At 42.1% G+C, this 23121-nt stretch overlaps 1 protein-coding gene across 1 annotated transcript in view; it reads right to left on the bottom strand.

Moving 5' to 3' along the window:
- The window catches only part of ZNF423 (zinc finger protein 423), a 757398-nt gene that overhangs the window by 557701 nt on the left and 176576 nt on the right, over positions 1-23121 (bottom strand). The window contains exon 3 of the mRNA XM_069607042.1: positions 14671-14871. Within this exon, the coding sequence (XP_069463143.1) occupies positions 14671-14871 (201 nt within the window). The remainder of the gene's footprint in view (positions 1-14670; positions 14872-23121) is intronic.

Raw genomic sequence — 23121 nt, 5'->3', positions numbered from 1 at the left:
ACATTTTGCAACTCTCCTATTGAAAGGAAAGACGGAAAACAAAATACAGTCACCATCGAGGCCCCCAATTCTGGAATGAGATACCACTGGAACTCGGGCTAAACCCCAAAGACCTCCGAGTAGGGGTATCTGCAGTGCAATTAACTTCTTCCATTCCTTTAGTTCTCTGTCTTGACTTCACCCTCTCTTCATTACACCTCCCCCCTCCGTACGCATGTAGTGTTGCAAAAAAACAAAACGAATCAGGTTTTAACTGCCGCTAAAAAGTGGCTTAGCCATTATGTTGTAACATCGAGGATTGGTAGAAAAACAATCCTGCTACAGACACCAAATTTAAAATGGTTTTTAAAATGAGCTGTAAACGGTGTCAAAGTCTGGGGCAGAACACGTCCAGTCGTTAGTGGCAGCTACAAAGGGAATTTTCAAGGATGCCTTTGGAATCCGGATGCGTTTTTGCGTCTTGAACAAATACACACTGTCATGCGACATGAGAGCACGGAAGCACAGACACCAACTAGAAAACCAATGCACCCAACGGCACACACCTGAAAGCCATGTTATTTCACGTCTCTGCGACATTAGCTAGACCTAATTTAATGAGCTACTCTATGGCTGGTAGATTCTGGGCAAGGGTATTTCGTCAATAACCAAGCAGGACACCAGTTGCCTTTTACATTCCCAGGCTGCACGCGTCTATGGGAAAGGAACAGGGTTCTGGCAAAAGCATTCATGCAGCAGCGGGCCACAATAGGTCGGGCCAGCAGGGCATTAGAACCACAGCTTTCCTTCATTGCAGCGGTTCAGCTCTTTCAGCATAAGCATCGAGAGCACCTTTGTTCCATCTATCACGGACAGCATCAAATTCCAACATGATGTGAACACTAGGTAACAACCCCCGAGCATCATTCTCATGATGTGCAATCACCAACGAGGAGGTGACAGATGCATGTCACAAAGCATTCCTGTGTGTGCCGCTGCAAGGCTTACAAGCCTGGCATGCAGCTGAAACTCAAGCAATACTTTACTTCCCTCCAAGCAAGTGATACTCGAGTTGCTGCAAACCAACAATGCTTTAAATTTCTCCCGCTGTGCGCCGATGACTCCCGGTACCCAAAGGGCTACTTGTTACCCACTGAAGGATAGTCACTCTACTCGTCTTAATTGAGGGTAAATATAAAGAAAGATCTAATTATTCACGTTCAAATTAGCCTGTGTGCCAGTAAGCTTTTTTTAAGCCTTCGCTTGTGTTTAACTTTTGCCATCTATACCTTGCAATGTGTCCCTTTATATTCATTTTGAGCAACCTTTGTACAGAATGCTGAAATCCCTTGCTGCTTAATGCACTTTTAACGTTTTTTTATTAAATTATGTCAGCACATGCATTGATGTGCGGGATCCTTCCCATTTAGTAACCGACTCCAGTCTTACCTGATGGAATTGCTCATAAATTGCCAAGCCTCCTGAGACATGTGTCCCCGCCCAAGCCCAGACTCTCCGTTCCCCTGCCCGGAGCCATCTTCCTTCTCTGACTCACTCACCCCCTATGTGCTGCGTTGATGCCCGATCCCCCCCCACTCCCCATCCCAGGCTCCTAAAATGGCATGCCTCCATTCCACTACGTGGTCTCCCTTTAGAGCACCATCTCCCCACGGTTCCATGTGTTAAAATCGTGGCAAAAATGGCCGTGGACGCAAAATATTGCGGCAAAAAGGCTGTGGTTTTGCCACCGCAATCCATGTAAAATATGAGGGGGACACCCCCACAATCCCCAGACCCATTATACAATTAAAGGGAAGCGGGGGACACTGCCACAACCCCCGCTCCCATTAAAATGGTATAATGGGGTACACCTTTACCGGGTCAAACCACTGCATTTTTCAGCGATATTTTGCACAGGCGACATTTTTGCCGCAATTTTATCACTGCATACCCTCCCCACACGGCAGCAGGCCTATGTGCTCTGCTTGCTGTTCACATGTCCATCATCAATTTTGCCCTCCGCTTCTCCTCCTGCAATCGTGGCTTACACTTTGCCCTACCTCCACTTAGTACCACGGGACTGCAGTGCCCCATTCCCTCTGTCCCATGGTAGTAATAGCTATAAATCCCTTGGCAAAGGGGGGCTTTACCAATCAGTAATGGCATCCGGGAAGGCATTAAAAAGTTCATTAGCACCCTGGGGTGCCCGAGCAGACAAGGTTGCTCGGAAATGGGGTGGAATCACCCATAATAACCAGCGTACCAAGCAAGCTGCTGTGTGCTCTGATGCTCCATTCTCCCAAGGATTTGCAGTCTCCCACCTCCATGTCCCTGCCATCCCACATCAACCTCTAACTGGTCCCATGACAACACTTAGCGGCCTCCTCGCTTCCCTCCCTCCAAATCTTGCATTGATCTCCTATCTAGCATAGAAATGGAAAAGAGACTCCACTGTAAGCGATTTCAACCCGGCACTTCATCTAATTCAATGCCTAGCGTGGGATGCACAATTGAAACCCTTAATTATCTATTTTTCTTTTATCTATAAGTTCTTTTATTTCTGAATGATGTACCCTTATATCAAGCCCCTCTCTTTGAATCCCCCCGGTCACACTCAACCAGGAAGCAGGCTGTTTTGCAAAGTGAAAAAGATTATTTTGTTTTAAATTTTTTTTTTTAGGTATTTTAAATATATATATACATATATATATATCTTAATATATCACACTATTTAATATTTATACAAGGATCCCCAATGGGGTAATGTTACAATCAACAATCTCTTTAATCAGAAGGAGCATGGATGGAAAATGCAGCAGCGTAGAATAATACTTTGTGTGGGTTCAGTCAAATGTAATGTGACTCTTTCCGCCTGCACACTACTCAATCCCCCCAATATGCAAGATAAAGAGATGGAAGGAGAGAAAACAGGTTTCAGGAATACACACTCAACAAATACAGTATTAATCCCAATTTCCCCAGCAAACTCAGAGAGAAACAGGAATGATTGCAAACGGGTGAAATGCTTTTGAATGTGGCTTTGAATGAATGGTAAAAACACTGAAAAATGGATTTAATTCACTAAATTGGATTCAAAACTAGTGGGAGCCGCTTTGTATGGTTTCAGATAAACACTAGCAATGATTGAGTCACTAGCAGATTGAACACTTAATTCTGAGGTCGGATGCAAAGAACAGCTGTTTTACACGTGATGAAATTGAGCCAAACGAAAAATTTGCAGCAAACTTTTCCGTTTGTGGGAAGCATGATTTCGGAAAAACTACAAGGAGTTTCTAGCATACACGGTTCGGAAGTTATGAAGGTTTTAGAAGAGGTCAGTTATTCTCAGAAAGAGTCAAAATTTGTAAATGAAAGATGCGCTTTTGAATATTACAAACAATATTTCTTTACACTAAAGAGACTATGAAGCCAGAAGCTACACGACAGCAAAGCCACCAACCCATCAACGCCTCTGGATGGTTTCCACCTGCCGAGACGCTTGTTTTTCTTCAGAAAATATATTAGCGCAAAGATGATATCATCACTACAATTATCAAAGGATTATCGCAATGAGAGAAAGATTCAGGAAAAAAAACAAAAGATTTTCTACACCGCAGTTCTGGATATGATAGAATGGTTTGGATATGATTACTTATGGATAAGATACTGTCTAGGGACAATTCTGTGCTATAGATACTCACTACTACTCTTTGGAATGGACCCGTCATGGATTTGGTCAAAGATTTCTGGACTGGAATTCTCGGGGCGCTCGGGTTCTGCACTCAGCACGGCACTCTGGACTTAATCTGGCGGGTTGGTTCGGGTTCACAGCTATCTGGTTACAGCTCTGCTCTACTGGTTTGGATCTCTGGATTCTAGCAAGAATTCTTAGCAAGAAGGCAGAAACAGCACAGCCAGGCTGTTCTTTTTGGTTTGTTTCCCCTTGGAGGTCTGGGGTAAAATCTGGTTTCAGGATTCTAAAAGGCCAAGCTGAGAAAAGTTCAGCTTTGGAAATGGGCCTTTCTGCTTTCAAAAGTTCTGGAGTCTTGGATATAGATTTCTCTTGTAAAGTGCTGCGCCAGCAAGCAGTTGATGGGTGAATGTTTGTGAGTTTGTAGGTCCTAAGCTGTCTCTATTTATGTATTTCCCTAAGGGGTGGGTAGGCTGAATTATACTAGGCACACCCTTTAGGAATCCTATTGGTTAGGGTCTGTCCTCTCTCCTGATTTGAGAAGAACACATGGTGTCATGATGATGCAGTATTTTAAAATCCAGGGAGAACCTCTCCCCTTTGTTTCTGCACAGTAAATCTATTTTTCATATAAAGCATATTTACAATTCTACCAACTTGCTAGCAATAACATTTACATCACAGATTTGGTGGAGCAAATATTCATCCGAGTCCCATCTCGGTGAGAGCTTAAGTTCAGATTTGACAGTTTTTCGCGCTTTTGGTTGGGTACCCAATGTCAGATTTGTTCACATCTTTATACATATATGCGCATGACATCTGGGCATAATCCTGTGAAGTTTCATATTTCTACCATCATCACAATTGCTACAAAACCACAATTTCTGTAGTCATGTCCCTGAACATAGCACAGAGTTCGAAGTAGTTTCAAAATGTGACCAAAATTATGTTAACACCACTATATTTTACAAATTTGTACAACTTTGCGCAGTCCTCCGAGTCCTTTTCAATAATATACTTTCTTGTGGTTTAAGGATACACATCTGTCTGTCCCGCCCCCAAAGTTTTGATAGGCCAAGAGCGATCCAGGCCTCTCTTCCTGCTGGCAGGAGTTCTTGTTGACAATTGAATTTGCATACCCTTTCAGTCCAGGAAGTCTATTGTCTCTCCCCAGAACAGCAGAGCACAATCTCCTCCCCTCCTTCATTAACATCTGACTGATAGTTCCTGGGGCAGAGAGCAAAAGGAAGGTAACTTTTGTTTGAGGCACGCTGTGGAATTTGTGTGGCTGGCATCAGTTCACTTTAAAACAATTTGTTTAAAATTGTCTTTGCTAAAATAAACTTTACATTTTCAAAGAATAGAGACACAGATCTATAATTCCAGTCTTTTTAAAACATAGAAATTAAATAGCGGCAACCTATATTGCTTTTGATGGCAAGTCTCTTCTTTTCAACAATTTGATTTTAATGCACAAGTTTAACTTCTAATGCACTTAACTGACAGCTGTCATGCAGGCAGGTGGCGGTACTGCGCCCATATTTTGACAGATTTTCCCAGACAAGCACCTTTTTTTAATGTAGATATTCTTGTGAGGAAATCTGCTTCTCCTGACATTGTGCGCTTATGGGGTTTACTTAAATAAGGTGATGGTAAACACCCATCAAGGATGTTGGATCTTTTCTGATGTTTGGGAACCATTATTTTGCAATTTCAACAGCCAAGGAAAAACAGATTTCAGCGCATTTCTGGGTTTCCTTGCAATGAAGCACTGCCCTTTTCAGGTAGTTCCATTTCCCTCTGCGGGCAGCCCAATGACAGGTTCTATCAGTGTGGTCTCCTGTTCCACCCCTGACACGGGCAAAGTAGATTGGCAGCCAACATTTCCGGTTTCACTGCACACTTCTCAGAGGTTTTAGCGCACATAGGGCTTTTTGCAGCCATTTTGTTGGTTCTGGTGAAAGCAGTGCACAGTGATGTCGCAGGGCAGAGCCTAGTGGGTCAATACATCCCACACCACATGAAGCGCCCATAGTCATTTCAATGGTGGCTGACTTCTGTGTAATTTGTTTATTCTTTTGAACACAAACGGCTTGTGTTTTTATGAAAGTAGCTTCTTTTGCCCAAAGATGAACCTTAAGCAGGAGATAGCAGCTGGTGTGGCTCACTGCACAAACCACCAACAGCCCTACTAACTCGCCTTAATCAGGCCTATCTTTTCAGGCTAGCAGGCCATTACCAGCTATCACTAACAGCCCCCATATGCCTTTTCTTTGGATATCGCCCATTGACCGGATTCCGATACCCGGTTAGCATTTTAAATGACTGAGTTAATACCTGTGCCTTTTTAGAGTACATGCATTCAAACATAACCTAATATACCAGGAATAAAAAACAATGCACTAAGAGCCGCAATAAATATCCCAAGGCATAACCACATCTCTGCCACAAGCAGACATTTCCATTCATTCCTCTTCCACTCCCACTCACTCATCCCGAGATTCAAGCTGAAGAGATATGGGTGGCAGAGCTTCCCAGTGATCACCTCTAAGAAATGGAACTTATTGCCCTTGTCCTTGAGATCAGAACAATCTTACTGGACATTCCTGAAACACCTGAAGACTCTACTATCCTCTCAGAATGCCACCCTGATCTGAGCATGTCACTTTTGGCCATTAACTGAATAATGCTTGTTGCCTACTTGATTTTACCTTCATGTAACCAGCGCCTTGAGGCCTCCGGGTTTAGCGCACTTCTATAAATACCAAAATAAATAAGTCCTGGTCAGCCTAAAGGCACCGCGTCCTCGACTAGCATTACGCAAAATAACTTCACCTAGAGATACCTCTTACAAATTCTCCTCTCTTGCATCAGAAAACCCCCCCGTACCACCCCAAAGAAATTACTAATAAATGATGGAATCGTATGGGTATTCTGTAGTGCAGAAAAAATGTGTGTGCGTGCGTGTGCACTGCCTTTCTTAGATTGTCTCTCTGTGTAGACTTTCTGGTGGTATGGTTACTTTTTGAAGGCAGCGAGAAGAACCCAGATGGGCAAATTATCTAAATAAATAAATGTGTTACAGTTTTGATTTCCCGCTCATAACAGCAATATTTCGTTTTCAGCCAATTCACAAATACTAATGAACTAATTCAAGTCGACTCATTGTTCCCTTTGGCAAATTGCATTATTATGCTTTTGACAGACTTGTTTCGATCTAAAGTTCATGAAAAAGGGCAAATGGAACAGGTCATATGAAAGTGGAAAAAGAAAGTTTCAGGCTATTGCAGCCAAAAGGTGGAAAGGGTGGCCGTAGGAAATGGGCTGTGGTTTGCGAAGACGTCCAGCCTCTGCAGATAAAATAAAGAAATCAAGTAATTTGTCTACAAATAAATCCCAGAAGTAAATTATTTTCAAATTCACTAAAATGAGAAAGTAATTCTGACATAAATCAACATTTCAAGTGTCACTGATGTTGTCTCTATGGTGGCTCAAGAAAACCCTTGGTAAAAAAAAAAGTTACTAATAGTTTGCCAGCAACAATTTCACTGTGTTTAATATTAAAGTCTGAGAACGGGGAGCTCCTTACAAATTGGCCATGCAGTACATTTTTCTGTGATCACGGAATTACTACTAATTGACATTAAAGTGGAAGAGGTACCTCAAGGAAGTGCTTGAGGCACAACCCCCACATTAATGCCGATATTTGGAGGAATTACCACTGGTGGAATTGGCGCCCAAAGCAATTCTTCCAAATCCCCCATGGAGTCCTATGAGATAACATCACCATACATTCACTAATAATCCACAAGCAATTCCGCCGGACCAAGTGGCGGTGTTGGTCATTACATTTTTTACAGTAATTCTGATGGAATTATCGCCAAACTCTTAAAAAGGCTGCATGTTTTGCTATCTTCTGGCGTACAAACTCCAAATGTTATGCAAAGAGCATGTAATACGCAAAGAGTTTCGAAATTTCATGGCCCTGTATCTATTCCAAATGGGACCAGAGAAGTAAAAATATTGAACCTCGTGTTCAAACGGAAAAAAAGATGTGCATGTATTTATTGGGTTACATATGGGTTTTGTGACCACGTATTAACTTTAGCAAGATTCTGCTTGCCTGACATATGCATTTGCTGTTTTTGAAGGTATTTGTGCTAAGGGGACATAAGAGCAGGCGGCAAAGCCATTTGCGATGCATAGCTTCGACTAGTCAACACATGGATGAAATATAGAGAACGGTCAAGATTACCCTGCGTCACCTTTAGACAGGTGTAACAATGCTAGCATGTGCCACACTTAGATGGAAATTCTAAACTTATGGCTGGCGTCGCATCTAGATAGAAATGTGAATGTTAGTATGCACCACACTTGGATGGAATTCTCAACTCTAGCTTCCGTCACATCTAGACAGGATTGTGAATGTTAGCATGCGCCACACTTAAATGAAACTGTGAATGATGACAAGTGCCACACTTGTATAGAATCGTGATCACTGGCCTGCCTCACATCTAGACAGAATATTGAACAATAGCAATGCCACACTCAGATGGACTAGTGAATGATAGCAAGCATCACACCAATCGACTAACAATTTCATCCCTCTGCATACACCTCTCAAACTCTAACCAAACACAACCACAAACCTAAAACGCAGCAATCTGCATAAACTTCACTACACTGCAACAATAAAACAAACCACACAGACTTGCAGAACAGCACACGACTACCGACCGTAAAACACCCCAAGCACAGCCAACGGACACAACGGGTTGAGGCTGCCAACAGCACATCACTGCTCTCTTGCACTTTTCCAGCTTATCCCCACTAACTCGCACCCACCCCTCCCTTTTTTCAGAGCCGCCAGAGCGCCAAGGGACCACTCTGGTGGTGATAGTGCGCGGTACAAATATCCATTAACATTAACATCTCATTGTTTTTCTGTTGGTTAAAAGAATGATGCTCAAGGTGTTTACATATCTCCCAGCCCAGTATATAATGAACTAAGGCTCAGATCTAACAGCTATACATTCATTGCACCCCCATGCCCATTATATAGCAATGGTATAAATCCTTGGGTTAGGAGGTTTACACATTCCAGATTACCATGGCTACCACTAACAGCTTCTGCTGTTTTTGCAGAATCTTTTCCGATGTCCCCTTAGCCAGTGTTCGCTACACATGTAAACAGTAGATTCCATGCCCATGGTTACCCTGTACGTAGGTGTCCTAAAACATTTGAAAAGATGCGGAACAAAACAGCCCAGGTGAAGAAGATCCTTGGCCTATTTGCTCCTTCTCTCTGCTCCCACCTGATCGTCTGCCATCCAATAAAGGCAGCCAGATGGGCTACGCAGCAATAGAACAGGCCGAACCTACTGGATCACCACTCCATAGTGTGACGAAGTCGAGAGTAATCCACTTTAGTGCCGACCAAAACAGGCAAATACTCCCCACAAAAAAACAGTCCACAGTGGACACATACAGGCCTTACCATTGCTTCAACCCACACTGCTCCACGGCAACCTCTGGAATCATAGTACCAATAGAGCAAAGCCCCAAAAAGTACATCTAGTGCTAGAATAACTGCCTGATCTAAAGTAAAAGTGTACATTTCAATTTGAATTAATTACTTGTTTCAAAGAAGCAAGGATTACGTAAAGATATATTTAAACTATAAAACGGATGTTTCTTCATTAAAATATACCCTCATTTAGGACAGGAATTTCTTTTTTTACTCCTAAAAATAATTTTACTTTCCATTTTAAAAAAAAGGGGGGAATCAACTGCTCCTACTTCAAAATCTTACCTAGAGCCCTAGGTGTCCCTTCAAGCAGCAGCTACACCAGTAAATGTGAGGGAATTGAGATTCAGCAGGATCCTACTCGAACTAGAGTTAACGTTCCCTTTCCCAGACTTGGACGGGGTAGGTTAGGGTGAGATGAACCACATTGCAACCGATGAGTTGTACCTCCCACTATTTCATGCCACCTTCCTTGACTCAAGAGAAAATATTTGTGCTGGGAGCGGTTTGGGAAACATTTGCAAATAAAATTCTGGGGTATTGAAAAACAAAGCAAAAAAAAAATCTACTGGGGGTTTATATATTTTTTTTTAAAGGAAACCTCTGCTTCCATCCAGAATGCAACAAGAATACCTTGATGCAATTCACTATCCTTGACTTTGTTAATTTTTCTGTCCTTGACAAAGTCAAGGTTTCATTTAATAATAGGATGTCACCTTATTTGTTTACTAACCTCACTACATCACCAGTATCTGACGAATGTGTTCAGTTAAAACCAACTGGTCAAGACAATTGTTTTTCAGTATAGGTTCTCTTATGGAATGTTATGTGCATTTTTGTCTCTCCTGTTTTTAATTTTTCTAAGTGTTTTGTATCCATGAATTAAAATATGTATTTCTCTATGTTTTCTGTCGCAAATAATTGATCGACATGAAAGGTAGCACGTTGTGCAACTAGACATCTGGCACGTGTGTAGGCGGGTAGCTGTTTTTGTGGTATTCTTGTTGCATTATAGATTCATATTAGTCCTTTGCCACACAGCCCCCTAAAAAAGAGGACTCCGCAGCTCTAACTGCTTTATTTCACTGCTTCCATCCAGCACCAAACCCACAGGAGGCTGAATGTTTACCACGGTTGCCTCTGGAAACCCACTGAAGGAAAGAGGTAGTTGCAAATATGTAGCCTGAATGAACTAAATGCAGTTCTACCTTCGGTCTATTTCGAAGTTTATGGTCGAGTGAAAAGGAATGTGTGCTTCTCCAGGTTATGATGATCTTGAGGGTTTGTGGAGGATTTTCCAGCCTCGGCATTGCCCCCTTTTGCTGCTGGCTACATTAGGTCATGTTTCGTTATGTTGTGTACAAGACCCCCAGAGGCTGTAGAATAGTGGCAGGGCGACATGTAGCAAGCCACATGCCCCACAAATTCTATAATAATAATATTGCATTTATATAGAGCTACGAACCCTCAGGCATCTGAGCGCTGCTTTTTATTACTCACAATGTGTGGTGCTCATTTATCGACCTTGGAAGAATGAAAGGCTGAGTTTGGCCCTGCTGGGATTCAAACCTTCATCAGCAGGCTCTGCACGGATGTCAAAGCGAGCGCTCTACTCACCGTGCTATCTGACCAGCATACTAATTAGCAGCACTCGGTTTAAAAAAAAAAAAAAAAAAGGGCCACATCACCCAATGTAGACCTGTAAAAGCAGACTTTATAACTCTTCTTGAACCTAAAATTAACCTGTTGCCCTCTAGCAACAGCACGGGTTGACATGGGGAGAAGACGCTGGATCATGCACATTAGATCGTAAGGACACCAAAGCATCAAGAATGGTGTTAGTTGTCAAGGAACATAGCGGTCCGCTCTGGAGAAGATTTCACAAGAGTGAGCCACTGTCTGACAGTCCAAAAACTGGACAATGTGACCAGCAACAGTTCACCGAAACCAGAGGCATATATTGTACAGCAATGGATACATATTTAGAGCATTTGGGGCAGTGGTTCAATGATGATCCCCACATGCCCTTTTCAGAAGTGAAGCACTATGGCTGTTGGAACGGCATTGGTTGGTCTACTCCTGCAGACAGAAGGATTGAAGGACTCCCTCTGGACCAAGGATCTTTCAATCTGGCTTTTTGGGTCATATTATCGAAAGTGAGATTTTTCTTAAGTTTGACACCTGTAGACATGAATATGATATTTAGTCCAGCTTTGAGACATGTCATGGGAGGAGTTCGTTCAGGTCTTTTTGGCAAAAGGTTCAAGGAGTTCAAGTCAAGTTGGATCTATTAGTGACCTTCGACACAAGTTACCAAGGGATTTAAGAGCACCTCAGAGTTTGAATAGATTGAATGAGTAGTTTATGCAAGGGTCAGTGTTGTTAGTGGACACCCACCACATTTAAGAAAATTAAGCCTCTGATCCCATTGAAATGTTTGTTTTGAGACATCCTTTTGTACTATTACTACCTGAGGTGGCCATCTAGTTAGAGCAGTATGGGCTAAGTGATTATCAAAATAAAACAAAGTCGTTTACAGAAGACTTCATATTTTAACCCCTTAAGTGCCAAGGACGAGGTATCTCATCCTTGGGGTTACCACCCCAGTGCCAAGGACGAGATAGCTCGTCCTTGGCACTTAAGGGGTTAATGAAGGAGAAAATGTTAGAAGGCTTTGCATGGTGAAATACTGAAATCACCAAAAAAGGCCTTGGCACTGGGGGGGAAACCCCATGGCAGTTATTCATTAAAATGAGTGTGTATGACTAGTTAGAACTGCAACAAAGCTTCTAACCTGTGGGTTCTCTCATAACATGGACACAATATTAAGTTATAAGCAGATGCAAATGGCAGATTGCAATTTTATTACATCAAGGGTAGCTTAGGTTTTGTGATCACTTGCATTGGCTAGAGAAATATAATGGTTTTCAAATGACATATGGATAGTATACAACACAGGGCTCACAAAATCTACTAGCCCACTAGCATTGGCGAGTACCATTAGCATGATACTCATCCTTGCTGGGGAGTATGGGTATATTAGAACATGATTTTTAATTTACTGCAAACACACTTTGTTTGCAGTAAATGGCAAATACATATTTCACAGTGCACGTTTGACAGCATTGCAGCAAATATGAAGCGTGTTTATGGCAGCATGCAGCATTTTACAAAAAGCACTGGTACATTTTGTCACGGGTCACCTTGGGGCAAGTGCATTTCTCTTAGTTCGAGTATGTAAAATGAAGAACTACCTCTGCAGATCTAGTGCGATTTTTAGGAATTTGCAAGGCCGGTTACAGAAATGAACTATAGGCAGGGATACCTGGATGGCTGCAAGGAACTAGACTGAAAGCAAGGAGCTCAATTTGGCACAGTCTCAATCACACGTTTTGCAACCTATGCTTTTAGCGTTCTAGGTTATGGTTCTTGCAAACCTGGATTATGCAATGCAAAAAGATCAGGATCATGACCCGGCAGGGTGGAAGAGGGATCCCTCTGGACCTGAAGTGGGTGGCCTACAAGGGTGATCCCCTACCTCAGAGGCTGAGAGAGGAAGTTTTGAGGGCCCCGTGCACCCCACCCGGTACTGATAGCGAGGGAGACAAGGAAGATCACAGAGTGAGTACAGCAGAGGTACAGATAAAGGGAGAGATAGAGAGAGTGAGAAGGGGAGAGACTGAAAGAGAAAACCCTGGTGACAACAGGCAGTCAAACAAACCAGAAGGACCCTCCTACCCCCAAGAAAAAGCCCAAATGGGAGATAGATAGGTTTCCCATTCAAGATTAGAAAGACATGGATAGTATGGGAGAGAGGGAAATTAGGGATGCATGTGATAGGGTGGAGGCAGCTCACTGAGAGGTTTAGAGAGCTGTAGGGACTTTTCAACCATCCCAGTCTTTCCATACCAGTTTTTTACAACTACCTTAAATCTACTATCTTTGTCTGTGAAATTATTTTTTTTTAATTCTTTATTTATACATTTTACTACCAAGTCCATTAACACGAAAAAGATACATTTAGGAAGAATGACTTTAAAAAAAGTTGTATGAAATGATTTCCTAAACCATATCCAAAGCAAATTCTAACAACATACATATTGAACAATCTTGAACAAGCATCCCATAATAGAACCACTATTTACAAAACAATAAAAACAAGATACATAATACACAAACATCCACAACACAACCACACACTTAGCCCCCTAGTCATAGCGCACTCTAGTACAACATAAAACCCAATCCTACCCACATACATTATTAAAAGGTACACATAGCTCAAGATAGAGATCCTCCTGGTCCTTATTCAGCATCATCACCTTTGCATAGCTTGACAGAACCTGTAACTTCACCAACCAATCATCTACATGTGGGTTCTTTCTAGCTTTCCAAACCTTTAATATTTGCTTTGTCACAACTACTAAAGATCTATTTATCCACGGCTCGTATTTCCCAGCAATCATCTCCCTGTGCATGACAGCAAAACAACTTGAACAGGAGTTCTAAGGAACGTGATACTTCGTACCACATCTACTCTAACCAATACTTCTCAGAAACGTTGAACTCTTGAACAGTCCCAAAGCATGTGTAACAAGGTGCCTCTGTCTCCACCACAACCTCAGCACCTTTCCTTATCTAATAGCCCCCACTCTGTACATTTCTAAGGCCGTCTGTGTATCAACAAGAGATGCTGTGTGTTTTGGCTGTCTGGACATTCAGCATTCTAGTGCAGCTCCTGGTGTGCGGAAATGGTCCATATGCACCAAGCAGACCCACTAGCACCACTTCACCTCACTCGCAAGTCTACTCTGGAGCTAAATCGTGTTATGAAGAACACATCTGTGCAACGTTTCCCATGCAGCGGATTTCATTGTGTCATTTGCTTGAATGCAGGGACAAGTGATACTGTGGAAAATGGTGTGCACCCGTTTGATAAAATAATACAGTAAATGATACTGGAACATCCTTATTGTTTACATCTGAGTATTGAAGTTAAAATTAAGATTTAAAACCACTTGGAAGGGTAGGCAACCATTTCTGGTTCATAAAAACACTAATGTAACAGTGACCAGAAAGTAAACACACAGTAAAAAAAATGAAAAAACGACATAACCATATTACTAAGTGACTAAAGATAATACTTGGGGCACACCCCAATTGACAATCACATAAACTGTCAAAACATGTAAGCAGCCAAAGCTCTCCAAATGTAACAGATGAAAAGCTCTCAGAAAAGGAGAGCTCAGACCCAGAAAGCATTACTTCTAAAATAACCCAATCCAAATCACTGATAGGTTTCTCTTATTAAAAGAAAAGCAAGGAAAGGCTACCCTGGGCACCACAATAAAATTACATTAACTTTAAAATGACATTATTAATTCCTTAATCTAACTTGAGGCCTCACGCTGTTGCTATGTCCAATTACCTAGCTAACCACCTGTTACAACTGTAAAGCTAGTTTTAACATTACCTCCAGGACAGTTGTGCGCCCTGTGTTCCGTCAGGTCCGCCAGTGAATCAAAGTCCTGCTGACAGTTATCGCAGGTGTAAATTGAGTCATCCTCCAAGTCTTCATCTTCCTCGAGCCTCCCATCCTGACTCGTCACGCTGTTCCTGTCTTCCAGTGCTCGGCTGTCCGCGGCATCATCATCCCGCTCTCTTCCTAGACCTCCTGCCAACAGGAAGAATACACTGTAAGCTGTAAGTTAAAGTAATCTTTACAAAAAGACTCTTACGTATCCATCCTGCATTTAATAAGATACATTTAATTACTTTTTCTCTCAACTTGCATTAGCTCCGACACCTCCCAATCTATTTAATATATGATTTTGGATATCACACCGTGCGATGAATCTCAACAGCGTTGTATAATTTCCAGTGTGAAAGCTCCAAAGATGATGGCTTCTAATTATCGATACAGTGTTTGTGTGCACACGTTTCTAGACAGGATACAAATATTAACATTTAATAATTTCTCCGTTTCACAGCTCGGGGAAATAAAATCATCAAAAACAATTATATATGCTTCTTTTCAAACAACAAGTACATTTCCACAATACAATCTCACACGTTTGTAAAAAGAAAAATGTAATCCAATTTGAAGTTTTCAATATCTTTCCGAGACTATTCCACTTCCATTTCTTCATAGCACCACTGAGCAGAAATACAAAAGTGAAAAACTAAATATTACCATCAAGTTCTGGGGAATAATCTCAGGCTGCAAGCCTCAAGCATAAACATTCAGTTGAAAATAGAGATCACACCAAAGGAGTTTATATCATGATCAGATCAGGTGAGCAGAAGGTATTGTTCAAATAGGTGAGATTACGGGCTATTGTAGGAGTTGAAGACCGGTTGAAAGAATAACACATTTACGCTTAAATCTAAAGGGAGATCAACAATTCCAATTACCTCAGATTGACGAAAATGGACAATGTATGCCCAATACTGACGTTTGAACAAAGCATAACGTTGCTCCAAAATAAACTTAATCCATGTGTGAATCCATTTTTTTTTTTTTAAAACCACAACTTTTTGAGAAACCTTTTATGAAACAATGTTTACCCCACATATTGCCTATTGCTGATCGCATCCCTCATATTTAAATAATTGTTCATTTGCTTTCACAACTCTCATACAACACTTACCCCTGGTACATCCAAGTGTGTTCACAAATGTTTGCAATACAACACTGCATTTTTCTGACTACACATCAAGTTATGTTTTTGTGGGTATGCACATAGTGAGAGTTCATAGAAATGCATATGAAAATACGTGCTTTTGATGGAGTACTACTGCAGCCTTACGCTAAATGCAAGCGTATGTTATTTCATGAATCACCAGTAGAACTTACAATGGTGTAAGTAACTTACTTCTCGAAAAGGTTTTGTGCATCTGTTCCTAACTTATTAAAATAATCTGATAGTCCTATGGAAAAGTTGATTACATGTAACAATTCTGGTGCCTTGTAAAACTCATGCAGATGGATACGTTTGGACATTCTCCCCCCAACAGCCAGACAGGATCACTTCTCAAAACTGTTTTGTAAAGAATTTCAATCACTTTAATGATTTGCTTTCTCTGAAGAAATACATCAGAATTCCTGAATCCAACAGTTCCCTGCCCGTTCCCCCATAAAAGCAAAAGCATTCACTGTGCTAAAAGGAGAAAATATGCACGTGCATTCAAAAGAACTAGTGTCTGCAACCTATGGCTCTCCAGATGGTTTGGACTAGGACTGCCATGATCCTTCACCATTGACTATACTGGCTAAGGCTAATTGGAGGTGTGGTCCAAAACAGCTGGAAAGCTAAAGGTTGCACTCTCCTGCACTAGAACGAGACAGAGTAGTAGATATTATATTACACTGGTGTTATAATATTTGTGCTTATTTGGCTATTTAATGGAGATAGCCAATTTGCATGCACTGCATGCAGAATTAGCTCTAAATCCATCTCTAATTGCAGTACCATACCACACAATTATCACACTATGTCCCGCGCCCCCATTTTCCAATTTTACACCCTAAATGCATTCTGAAATGGCCAGTTTCATGTGTGCAGTTTATAAAACATCAATAAATGAATGTGAGCGATGGGACTAAAGGAGAGGAACACATGCAGGTCACTATTGAGAGTTTTCCAAAACCCCTCAATTAGAATTAGTTCGTTATCCTCAAAGTATGATATGCACTTTTATCGTAGATTTGCAAACGAGGGAAGTGAAATTTAAATATGTATGTATGTATGTATGTATTTAGTTTTTATATAGCGCCGATAGCCCGCAGGCATCAGGGTGCTTGTACATAGAACACAGATACTGCGAGACCGAAGACAGACAACACGTATGGGACGGACAAACGGTACAGCTAGCTAATGAGCGACGCGATCTCTAACTAAGGACCTGTGCCCACGGGTTCTTATCTAAAGAGGTATGTTTTCAGCCTCTTCCTAAAAACTGGGTGACTGACTTCGGACCTAAGTGATTCAGGGACGCTGTTCCACAGTTTGGGAGCCAGCACAAGAAAGGATCTGCCCAGCCCTGTTTTTAGCTTAAACTTGGGCACGAGCAGAAGACATTTGTGCAAAGGCAGAATGCAATGCACGTTTAGACTTTTGCTTAGCACATACTTACACTGTTAAAACACAGATTTTCATCTGTGCAGTACAGGCTATGAGAAATGTGATCTATTTTGTTGGCATATAGCCACATACGCTGCCCCTTCCTTTAGTAGCTGCCAGCATGTAAAAAGTATTCCATGCATCAATACAGAATATACCAGTCAGTAATTCAAACCTCCTCTGCCAACGTACACCTTGGAGAAAACCTGATGGCAACAAGCTGCTTGCTTTCATCCCAGTGCCAAGAAAAGAATGCGCTGCACCATCTGACCAGACCAATCGCAGTAGAAGCTGCACCTTTTGGCAATCATTTTGGATGACAATTGGCAGAAGTAGTCGACTTAGTATTTCGTTTTTAAATGTGTAGTGCTGCTAAAATACTGCTTTACCAGCCCTGTTAAACGAAACCTTCCCAAAATGTCGGCAAATCCTAGAATCAATCGGGTAGTAGGAGAATGGCTCAGCCATGGGACTACGTTGCCAAATGCTCTCATATGGACACGATTTGGGATGACGCAGGTCGTAATTGATGGCTAGCCATCTGCCTATTGATAAGTAAACTGCTCATATTATGGTTTGAGCACACAAGTTACAATGCTGAACTTTTGGTAATAAATGCAACGAATTCATTCCTACCACCCTTAGCAGAAGTGTGATTTATCAGCATTACAAATTCGAACTCTCTCCCCCGCCCCCGAAACACACACGAGTCCACACCCTCCCGCCTGAGGAATACTGAGGAATAAGGAAAGAGCTCAGCTATCACTCAATTGGCCTCAGGCAATCCAGGAACCACAGCTGAATGAAGGGGTGAAAAAACAACAGTTTGGACGTTGGTTAGCAACGAGCCTTATTACTCTCTCATTTGGACTAAATGATACTGCAAAACACTCTGCTAAGGGGAAACATATTACCCCACATCTGCCCCTCAACAGATGTAAGCTGCGTGATTGTCAGGCTACGTAGGCGTCCACAGTGCACTTGCCATGTTCTGTGGCACCTCTTGCAGTTCCATGGGCGTCTGGGACTGCAGGACATGCGAGCACATCCACGATCAGAGGTGTCCATACACCCATCCTCCATCACCCAAGTGACATAGAAGGGATTCCACATGAAACGCGGTGCAGGCCGGTACATGGGTTGTTAAAAGCTAAGTAAGCTTCAGCGCCCACGCTTCACAGCTTTGCTTATGCCTGTGTTGGCACTTTGCTTAGCTTCATGATCACCCATGTACCAAACAGGGTTACCAGATTGGGCTATTTCCTGCACAACTGGCTACTCCGAATCCATTCTAGCGATTAGGGCTGTTTGGGCTAGTTTGAATGGGAATGCTTTCTCAGCGAATTTTCTTTTTTGTATCCTATATGAAGAGGTGGAAGTGCAACACACAGCACTGGTATTGAAGCACTAATTCATTTTCATTTTAAAGTGCCTATCTTTAGTTTAAAAGGTCAGGGAATGCTGTTTTCCAAGTGATGGCCTGACTGAGACACACAACGTGTAGTGCAGGGCTGCAGCCAGCACCTCTTAAGCGCTGGCAAACATTTCCTTGGTTATCATTAAACCCTTTCTTGTGTTAATCTTAAAGGATATTTGTACTGCGCACTATCGTCACCGGAGTGGTGCCCCGGAGCTCTGGCGGATCTGAAACAAAAAGGGAGGTAGGTTAGGCATGTTAGTAGAACAAGTTCGGAGAAGAGCAAAGGAGCTGAGAAGTACTGTTGGCAGCTTCGGTTTGGTTAACAACGTTCACCAAGCATATCGGTGTAGTATTCAGTTCTGAGTCTGTCGTGTGCTATTGTGTGGGGGTCTGATGGTGCATTTGTTGTTGCAATGTGGTGAAGTGCGTGCAGGTTACAGCGGTTTTAAGAGATGTGGTTGTGTTTGATTCGAGTGCAAGAGGTGTGTGAGGAGTGGTGAGGTTTTTAGTAGTTTTAGGGGTTGGTTAGTAGCCTTGTTAGAAGAAAAGCACACTTCTATTGCGTCTTCTTGATGATCTAGAGAAGGTGGTCTTCCTTTTGATGAAGTTTCGGCGTAATAAGGCGGTCTCATCACTCAGTCATTATGTTAAGTCAGCTACTTGTGTGTCCATTTTTGTATTCGCAACCGCTTTTATCCTAGTTTGTTTTTTCTGCAGCCTAGTCCTTTTGGATCGATTCATTTGTGAACTACGCCCGTACCCTACACCCTTTCTGAGTGGGTAAGGTTGTTAGTAGCGTTAGGTATGTTTGCTATGGCTCTGTCCTCATGGGGTTGTCACTCGCGATCTGTTCCACCTATCATTGTCTCTGTTGTTCTTGTAGGAGTTTCCCTTAGTCGATCCTAGATGTTGTATGTGTCATCATATATTCTGTCGGTCTGTTCTTTGTGTTTCCTGTTTGATTGTTTCAGTTGTAGTTTGGTTCCGAGGTGTTGAAGAGCCAGGTTTTTAGATAGAAGTGTTCTAAATTTTAGGTTGTCTTTGGTGTTTTTTATTTCTTTCGGGACGTTGTTGCAGGTTTTTGCAGCCAGGTGGGAGAAAGGGGAGCCCCCACCCCTAGTTTTTTTCCTGGTGTATGGTTTTGGTTCCAGGCAGACTTCATTGCTTGATCTGAGGAGTCTCGTTGTTGGATTGTTATTTTCTTTTGCAAGAAATTCTGCTCCTTATCCGCCGATTGCTCTGTGTGTTATGCACATTGTTTTCAACATGATACGATTGGAAGCCAATGTAGTATTTTTAACGCTGGAGTGATGTAGTCTTTTCTGGATAGTTTGAGGAGTAGTCTAGCTGCTGCATTTTGGATGCATTGTAATTTATTCAGGTGTTTGCGCATCCCGAGGTAAAGGCTGCTTGTGTAGTCGATTCTTGACATGATGAGGGCGACGATTGTCGGCGTTTTGTGATTGAAGGAGAGGAAATGTAGGATTCTTCTTTTTGAGTGAAGGAGGAAGAGGCATTTCTTAATTATTGCATTTACTTGTGGTTTTAAGGTTAGAGCGTTGTCCATTAGGACTCCCAGGTTTTTTACTACCTTAGATGGTGTGGGCATGGTTCTCAGTTCCGTGGGCCAGGAAATGTAGATGTTGTTTTCTTGGTTTTTGGATATAATCATGATTTTTGTCTTTCCTGGGTTGATGTTCATGTTGTCAGTGTTCATCCAGTCATAGATTTTTTTTAGACATTCTACTAGGGTTGAGTGATCGGCTAGTGTATCTTCGATTTTGTAGATGATTTGAGTGTCGTCTGCGTAGTTGTAGCAGGTGATGTAGTATTTTTTTTAAATCCTGATTAACGGAGTCTGGTAGATGTTGAAGTATAGTGGCGATAGTGAGGATCCTTGTGGTACTCCACAGTCGTTAATTTGTGGAGTAGATTTGAAGGGTTTTATCCACATGGTTTCTGTTCTGGCTGCTACGAATGATTTAATCAATATTAGTGCCATGTCCATTATACCTATATCTTCTAATCGTCTGATTAGGGTGTCATGGCTTACTGTGTAGAAAGCTGCTGAGAGGTCGAGCAGAATTAGAGCTGAGGTTGTGTTGGAGTCAGTATTTGTTTTTAGGTCATCCCAGATGGATAGTAGAGCCGATCCTGTTCCTCTTGCGGGTCTGAAGCCAACTTGTGCTTGGTCCAGCAGCTGGTGTTTTTCTATGTGTTCTTGGGTGAGTTTGTATATGTATGTTTCTAGGAGTTTTGCCGGGTATGGAATGTTTGAAATCGGTCTGTAGTTGGAGGTCTTCCACTTCCCTACTTGTGTTATTTAGAAGTGGTTTAATGTATGCTGATTTGAAGGATCGTGGTACAATCCCTGTTGAGAGCGACAGATCAAGAGATTCCTGTAATATTCTGATGGTGTTCCTTGTGCGAGGATCGTTTTGTAGATGTCAGGGGGGCAGGGAACCATAGGTGATCCTGCTTTCTTGCTGTGGTTTACCAACTTGACTAATGTCGCTACTGATATTTCCGGGAAGTTTTGGAGTTTGCGCTGTAGCTCCTCGTCCGATTGGGTTGGTTGAGTGCTAGGGCTGGCTGGTCTCTTTTGTATGATTTGTCGGATGTCGTTGATTTTGTTTTTTAAATGGTCTGCCAAGTTGTTGCATAGTTTCTGTGAGGGAATTGGAGTGTTGTCGCAGCCTGGTGGGTTTCTCATTTTGTTTATGATGTTGAACATTTCTTTTTGTGTGGTGGCGGCATTGGTGAGTCTTTCATCATAATGCTTTCTCTTTGCCTTTTGAATTTCTTTCTTATAAGATCGGATTTGTCTCTGGAACTGGGTTTTCTTATCTTGGTCGTATTCTTTCATCCATTCTAATTCCAGCTTCTTGTTGTTCCTTTTCGTGGTGCTTAGTTTTGGGGTGAACCATTTGGTCATTGTTCTTTTTCTTGAGGGGGTAATGGTTTTTCCGGGGAGATGTTTTCGATTGTATCAGGTAATCCATTTGTGGAGTAGCTCCACTTTCCTGTCTAGGTCTGCCTTCTCCAGTCCTCCTGTTGAAGGTTTGCTTATCTCCAGTTCTATTAGGTTGCTTCCTTTGACGGTTTTCCAGTTTCTTTTTGTGGTGGTTGGGAGCTTGAGGGGCTGGATGCTGACTTTGGTTGGTAGTGTGATCACGAATGGGATGATGAGATAGTCCCTCCAAAGTATTTGTGTTGGTGGTGCTGTGGTGATATGTTTTTTCTTGGCAAAGATTGCATCAAGAGTGTGTCCTGCCGAGTGTGTTGCACCTTTGACCAGCTGATGTAGTTTCAAGGTTGCTAGCTGTCCGATTACTGAGTTTTGAGAGTTAGCGTGTTTTTCTTCAAACCAGATGTTAAATCCCCCAGGATTATCAGATGCTCATGTTGAATGGCTATGTTGGTGATGGCTTCTATGAAGTTGTCGACGAAGGTTGCATCGTATGTCGGTGGTCTGTAAACCAGTATGAATTTAATGTTTGTTTTTGGATTCGTCGCTAGGTGTATGACCATGGATTAACAGTTCACAATGTTTAGAGTTTTGTCTGTTTTTACTTTCAGGTGATCTATGAATGCTTTTGTGAGGTCTCCTCCTTTTTTTTTCTCTTAAGCTGAAGGCATTTGAAGTTGGTGGGGAGGCAGCTTTGGAGTGCGATTTTGTAGCTGTTGCCCAGTCATATTCCTGTAATGAACAGAAAATCGATATGTCGATATTCGTTGTCTCAGAAGAGGTTGAACATTTCTGTTGAGTGTTTTGACATGGATCTTGCGTTTATTAAGTTGCATTGGATTTTTAAAGGTATAGTTTGGTTTATGTTTTATTGTCAGCGTTGTCCTTTGACTAGCGTTTAGGTTTCCTTCCAAGTCGATCTCTAGTTGAGGTGTTGGTACGGTTGTGTCTGTGTCGTCGAAAAGCCCTTCTAGGTTCAGTCTTGGGTATTTGTTTTCATTGTGTTCTTCTAAATGTTGTGGCTTTTGAGGGGGAGGGGGGTCCTCTTGTTTCGGTGATGTAAGGGGTTAGGCAGTCAAATATGTTCTTGTTACCTCTAGCTTTGTCCATTCTTCTGCGTGGTTGTGTTTGGTTGTTGGACGTTCTTGATTTGTTCGCTGGGTCGGGTTCGTTCCAGTGAGTGGTTATTTGTGAGGAATGGTGTTAGGTATAGGGATTTCTCTCTTCACTCAGCGCTGGTTCTGTTGTCGTTCTTGTCAAAGGGAGTGTGTTCTGCAGTTATGAGTCTTTGGGGTGTTCAGTTGGGTTTGTACTTTCTGCTCTTTGTCTTTCCGTTGGTCCAATTCATTTTCATGGCATTTTGAGTTATTTGGCGTTTGGAATCTTGGTAATCGGTTTGGTTTGCTTTTCCTT

The sequence above is a fragment of the Ambystoma mexicanum genome, chromosome 1p (assembly GCF_040938575.1).
Source record: "Ambystoma mexicanum isolate Mex_15411 chromosome 1p, UKY_AmexF1_1, whole genome shotgun sequence".
Taxonomy (NCBI): Eukaryota; Metazoa; Chordata; class Amphibia; order Caudata; family Ambystomatidae; genus Ambystoma; species Ambystoma mexicanum.
The sequence above is the reverse complement of the archived record's forward strand: the minus strand, read 5'-3'. Positions and strand labels throughout refer to the sequence as shown.